At 38.2% G+C, this 6,917-nt stretch overlaps 1 protein-coding gene across 1 annotated transcript; it reads left to right on the top strand.

Moving 5' to 3' along the window:
- Positions 1-286: 286 nt before the first annotated feature.
- LOC117320042 lies at positions 287-5,294 on the top strand (the record flags this gene model as incomplete). Its single annotated transcript, XM_033874735.1, is given in 7 exon segments — positions 287-1,673; positions 2,060-2,154; positions 2,331-2,428; positions 2,668-2,728; positions 2,873-3,745; positions 5,003-5,168; positions 5,287-5,294. Coding segments are annotated over 7 exon segments (2,688 nt in total), but the record flags the coding sequence as incomplete, so codon positions are not given.
- Between the last annotated feature and the right edge of the window lie 1,623 nt (positions 5,295-6,917).

Genomic DNA, 6,917 nt, shown 5'->3' with positions numbered 1-6,917 from the left:
CGGCCTTCCAAATAACCCCCTACAAAGGGGCATAAAAAACTTTCTTTAAAAAGGGTTTTCTTTGTTTCCCCAAAATTTTCACCCTGTCAACCCCCTCCATCTAAATTCTTTCCCGGGCCCTTTTTTAAAACCTTTTTCCCCCCCAAATCCCCTTCAAAAATTCTCCCCCCAAAATTTTTTTTTATCCCCCGTCCCCTAAATTCCTTTTAACCCCTTTTCCCCGTAGTTTCCCTGCCCTGAAAAAGGGGTACCCCAAACTTTGGGGGCTTTTCCCCCCCGGTCCTTCCGGTACCATCATTATGATTGCATTCGCCGGGATTGCAGGGAATGTGGTGTCGATGCCATTGTTTCATATTTTCAGTGCCTTGCTGAAAAATGCCAAGATGAGGTTTTACAATACACTAAGTGGGAAAGAGTAAAGAAGCAGTTGAAGGGGAAAGAAGTGGTACGGGTGATGCCAGTTACAAAAAAGCACAGCTGTACACAAGTAGTTATCGAGTTGTCAAGTGAATTGACACCATTGTCTGAGCACCTATTTGTGGCCTCTTGGCAGCAAGACCAATTTTCAAAGCTCCAAAAGAGGGTTCCAGAGGGTTGCGTGCTATTAAATATGGACTTCTCTGAGAATTTTATGTGTGTATCCCAGAATGAAGTGCAGACTGCCCACTGGGGACATGAGCAAGTGACTATTCACCCAACAGTTGCATACTACCAATGTCAGAAGGAAGGATGTGAGGAAACTGTTATTGAATCCTTAATCTTCATCACAGATGATAAGCAGCATGATGCACATGCAGTTATGGCTTTTACAAAATTAGCCAATCAACATCTTCAAGCCACACGAGGCCTTCACATAGAAAAACAGCTTCACATGACTGATGGATGTTCTGCCCAATATAAATCTAAGACACCTTTTACGGATATATATATATCATTCAGCATACTGGATTTTGGCTTTCCAACAGAAAGACATTTTTATGGCTCACGCCATGGTAAAGGACCCTCTGATGGTGCGGGGGCTGTCGTCAAAAGCTTTGTCCGCAGAGGTGTCCTAGGTGATAGTATATGTATCAACAATGCCAAAGAGTTTTTTAACTACTCAAAGAAAATATCCAAAGATGAGGAACATTCAAAGCGAACATTTTTCTATGTGGATCAAATTAATAGGAATAGGCCTGACCGATCCAATTCGAAAACTATCATTGGCACTCGTAAGCTTCAATGTGTGAAGACTGTTGAACAAAAGAAAATAGCAACTAGAAATCTGAGCTGCTTTTGTGGAGGATGTGTGGTTGGCCAGTATGAGAAGTGCAGCAATTCAGAATATGTCCAGGAGTGGACTACTCAGGCGTTAGAGGCAACACAAGAAATGGGAAATGGCAGAGGAGTACGGATGCGTGGGGGAGAAAGAGGGAGACCCAGAGGTGGGAGAGGATTGCGGATGCGTGGGGGAGAAAGAGGGAGACCCAGAGGTGGCAGAAGATTGCGGATGCGTGGGGGAGATAGAGGGAGACCCAGAGGTGGCAGAGGATTGCGGATGCGTGGGGGAGATAGAGGGAGACCCAGAGGTGGCAGAGGATTGCGGATGCGTGGGGGAGATAGAGGGAGATCGAGACCCAGAGGTGGCAGAGGGGTGCAGATACATGGAGTCAGTAGACATAGGGACCAATATGGTGTGTATAATATACATGTACATGCATGTATAGGGATCATTTTGGGTTATCAATATACAATTTGAAGGGGTCATATATATCTTTAACTTAAGAACTTTTCTGAAACAGTTCATTCAGGAAAAGGGCCAATGACCCCTTCAAAATGAACCCTGCATATTGAGTATTTAAAAACAAACACTATCAAAATATATTATATAAACAAGAACAAAAGTGGGACATTCTCTCATTTTATTACAAGAACAATGTAAAATTCTATGTAAACACGTTCAAACAAAGTTTAATAGCAAGCAAATCAAAACAGATTATTTGATCAAATGCATTTTTAAAAAATTAAAAGTTTTGAAAACAAAATAATTCAATTATATGTTTTATCCCTTTTTTCACAGAAGGCAGCAGTGATGAGAGTTCAGACCATGACTGGAATACTAGCTCTTCAGAGTTGAGTTCAGATGTTGAAGAGGACCAGTCTGATGATGCCTCGGTAATTATATATATATCTATAAGCATTACAGAAAGACTCGCAAGACTTGTTAGTTAACAACTTAATATTCAAATTTCTGTTTACACAATTATGAATGTTATATGTGTTCTATTCTATACTCTTTGCTAATTGATATCTATCTACATTGTAAATGTTGGTTTGCTTTTATATCCCAGGTAATGCAGGACCAGCTTCACACACTTCAGCATCTCCAGGAACTATCTTCTATCATCCAAGAAAAGCATTTGACTGATGAAAATCATATTTCATCCAGGTATAATAATTATTTAATTTATTCACAAGAAAAAACATTAACAAAATTAATGTAGTATATATATAATGCCATTGAATCCATACATCAATGATGTCCCTCAATTTCAATTGAATGCGAGAGATTATTTATGATCAACCATAGCAATATTCAAATGTACAACACAGTATAATATATATATATATGTATATATGTATGTATTGAACGAACATCAAACTAAAAAGTGATTTATTATGTTTCAGCTCTGAAGAGTCTTTGGAGATATCTGGAATGTCTGGGATTATGGATTTCCTTGCATTAGAGGTATTAAAAGTTAGAAAATATAATTATATATAAATATGAGAATGTCTACTGTAATTGAAAATTTTATGAATTTAATTTTTGTTGACAGTCAGTTTACACTTCTAGATGGAGAGGATATTAAATATTTCCTTTATTTTACCTTAGGAAGCAGATGATGAGCTCTCGGTATCACCAATATTTCCGTACTTATTTGATACGCTCACACAAGATCAGCCTGAGGTCCCTCTCACACAGGACCAGCCAGATGTCCTTCTCACACAGGACCAGCCAGATGTCCTTCTCACAAAGGACCAGCCTGAGGTTCCTCTCACACAGGACCAGCCAGATGTCCTTCTCACAAAGGATGAGCCTGAGGTTCCTCTCACACAGGACCAACGTGATGTTCCTCTCACACAGGACCAGCCAGATGTCCTCACAAAGGACCAGCCAGATGTCCTCACAAAGGACCAGCCTGAGGTTCCTCTCACACATGACCAGCCAGATGTCCTCACAAAGGACCAGCCTGAGGTTCCTCTCACACAGGACCAGCCAGATGTCCTTCTCACAAAGGACCAGCCTGAGGTTCCTCTCACACAGGACCAACATGAGGTTCCTCTCGCACAGGACCAGCCAGATGTCCGCACAAAGGACCAGCCTGAGGTTCCTCTCACACATGACCAGCCAGATGTCCTTCTCATACAGGACCAGCCTGAGGTTCCTCTCACACAGGACCAGTCTGAGGTTCCTTTCACACAGGACCACCATGAGGTCCTCACACAGGACCAGCCTGAGGTCCTCACACAGGACCAACCTGAGGTCCTTCTCACACAGGACCAGCCTGAGGTTCCTCTCACACAGGACCAGCCAGATGTCCTTCTCACACAGGACCAGCCTGAGGTTCCTCTCACACATGACCAGCCAGATGTCCTTCTCACACCATACCAGCCTGAGGTTCCTCTCACACAGGACCAGCCAGATATCCCTCTCACAAAGGACCAGCTTGAGGTACCAGAGCAGTCTCCAGGGGTCAAAGCTGCAGTCAGGTAATGTCAATTTCCAGATTATTTCTGCTGCACTCTTGATCAATTAATGCATGTGCATGCCACTGAATGCTGGTGAAAGATTGTCAGTTTATAGCGGATGCACTGAGTGACAGTATAACATTACAAGTACAATTTCTTGTATTCATGAATCATCTGTCTCTGTATAATATCATTCCTGTTCCAAGTTATCCATATCCCTGCATTCTATTCATAATAGCTTTACCCCAGGGATTTATGTCTCTATCAAGCATGGCACTTCCATGTATCCTGCTGTTGTAAGTGAAGTATTGGTAAACTTTTGTTTATGTTTTGATGGCTTGTGTTTTTTCATATCATATAGCAGCGTGTTAAAAGTATAAACACTTTAAATCTTTCAAAATTATTTTTCCCTATATTTTTACCAAAGGACTGATGGGTATGATATCAATGTCTTAATCTTACTAGCAGGTTTTTGACAAAATACCAATAATATAGATCTACATATTAAATTTTTAATTATGTCAAGACAAGAACTGTTAAGTGTTTAATTTTCGCTATATTCCCGATCTTTATGAAGTGCGCGAATATAAATCCCCAAGCAAAATGTTTAGTACTTACATGTTGTACAATGGACACTGTACACTTAATAACAACGAATCGCAAATTCAAAACACCGGAAATATATTTGGATCTTAAAAACCACGAAATTTAAGCACTTCACAGTAACCAATTAGAAAAAGGTCTTAACGGTTTTTTCTTGAGGCACGCTTCTATATTTTATTATGTTACAAAGTTCCTTTGTTATCTTTTAAATAGCAATATTTCCTGAAATCTTAAGTATCAGAAGGAAGTATTGCTAAGAGAAAGTTGTACATTAGATTTAAAGGAGTGGTTGATGAGATGGTCCATCGATCTGCTGTGTTCATTTCATTCAAATTGTAATGTTTGATCTCCATACATACATGTACAAAAATATATGATCTTAGAATGGCAATCTGAATTTTTTTTTTCAAAGTTCTAAAAAATATCGATGATTTTTTTTACTGTCCACATGCACATATCAAGGAATGTATTGAAGCATGTTTTGTTCTCTAAAATATGTCTATGTATGGTACTATAAGACTGTTTAATAAGAGTATATATTGTCTGAATAATCAATAATTAAAACAAATTAACTCAATAGAGATCAGTAATTAATGAACATAATTATTATTAAATGTTATACGTGTATGTAAGAATGATATATATGTTTGTCAATGTTCTCTGATTTCAGGTTGAGAATTGGCCCCTTGTCCATTTCTTTACGGAGAAAATGGGGAAAGAAAAACTATGGGTGCAGAACACTATATCAAACAGTGTTCTGCCATCTGATGTTGAAAAAACCCTTTCAGCACCTTCACTGGAGATGGTTGGGTCAAGGTTCTATTATAAGTTTGAAGGTAGGTACATGTACTTTAAGCCAAAACTATTTGTGAGAGATTCTGTAATGAATATATATTTCATTATACAATATTTGCAATGCAACTTAATTAATGTAAAATATTTCTTCTTTTTCAGACCTTTGATTCCAATGAAAGACCTTTGTTTCCAATGCTGCAACAGCTGATGATGTCTATGTCTTTAGTCATTATTAAAGTTGAAAATTTACACTTAACTTACGTTTTTGTTATTTTTCTGTTTCTTGAATTAAAACAAACTTTCATCCAAACCTTAAATTCATTAAATGTAATGTAAATTATCAAAAAACAAGGTCTGTATATATTGAAAAACAAATTGTCTAAGATTGGTCTTCATTTTGAATGCAGTGTTGTCAAACTATTACGTCCAACCAAAGTGTCAGTTTATCAACATGTCAATCCGTCAAAAGTTACATCCATACATAGAAACAATAAATAAATCAATACATATTTGATTATATATTATTGAAACAATAGAGATTCTTCTTTCAAGTAACAAGTTTTCAAATTTTTTGAAATAACTACAAGGTATGCTTATTATTTTTTCTAACATTCAAACCAATTATTAAAAATAGCCGTTGATATCGTTACATCCATCACGCTGACAAAAAAGGGTTATAATGTTTTAATAAAAGATAGAAATCCTGCAGGAATTAATGGCTAGATAAAATTTGGTATGCTTCTTCAGATAAAGTGAAAATATTTGTTTAAAAATGCCATAACTAGCAAAAAATCTCTATCTTAATTGTCAATGTTGCATCCATCACTTTTTCCCTTTTCAACTTTGAAGCATTTTCTTTTCAAAATGATACAGTAAGCTATCTTTTACTGGTGACAAACAAAAAGAAGAGGTTTTAAGCTTTAACCAAAGCCTAAAATGGCAGAGTTTTGATAACTTTTAAAAAGTTGTGCGTGATGCCCGTAACTTTTCCATTTATCTGATCCTTGCCCATATATAATATTAAACTCTAATTAAATTTTTATTATTAGCACAGTTGATGGTTCACATTCATATTTAGCACACAGTTATTTGCTGTAACTTATCAATGGTCACTAGTTGATGAATTTAGATTGTCCATTCCTGATTGATAACTTAGCACAGGGGCCTGGTTCCTCGAAAGACACATGTATCTAGATCTCCTAATGCAAATTGGCCTCGATGCTTTATGTAAGTTCCTTCTGTCTGAGTTGGTGAATTATTTGCATTTTGTTCACAGAAACCAGTCTCTTGATTACTGTTGAACCAGATGTGATTTCTGAACCTACAGATCTCAGCCGAAGGATGACATATTGGCAGGTATTACACCGAAGTCTCTCTGACCAACCCCATCCCCATTGCTTTGAGTTCTTCCGGGGGCCCGAGTGGTTTATGTGTCTCAGCAACTTATCACTAGCCCTCCAACTCTGGGTCGCGAGTTCGAAACCCACATGGGGCAGTTGCCTGGTACTGACTGTAGACCGATGGTTTTTCTCCGGGTATTTCGGCTTTCCTCCACCTCGTAACCCAGGCTAAACAAGAATCAAATTTCAGATATCCTGTCCACACTTGATGCTCCAGAATAGCATTGTTCCATAGTCTCTTGGCATCAATTGGCTGATTAACCTGTATGTGTAGTTGTCAGGATCTGCATGTTACAGTGGTCTCCATGCAGGTGTTGATGATGATCTGAGCAGGCTTGGGTCTCAGGATTTTTTATATTGCTTGGAATCCCAGCGGCTTTAAATATGCTC

The sequence above is a fragment of the Pecten maximus genome, unplaced genomic scaffold (genome assembly GCF_902652985.1).
Source record: "Pecten maximus unplaced genomic scaffold, xPecMax1.1, whole genome shotgun sequence".
Lineage (NCBI taxonomy): Eukaryota > Metazoa > Mollusca > Bivalvia > Pectinida > Pectinidae > Pecten > Pecten maximus.
This window is presented reverse-complemented; position numbering and strand designations above follow the sequence as displayed.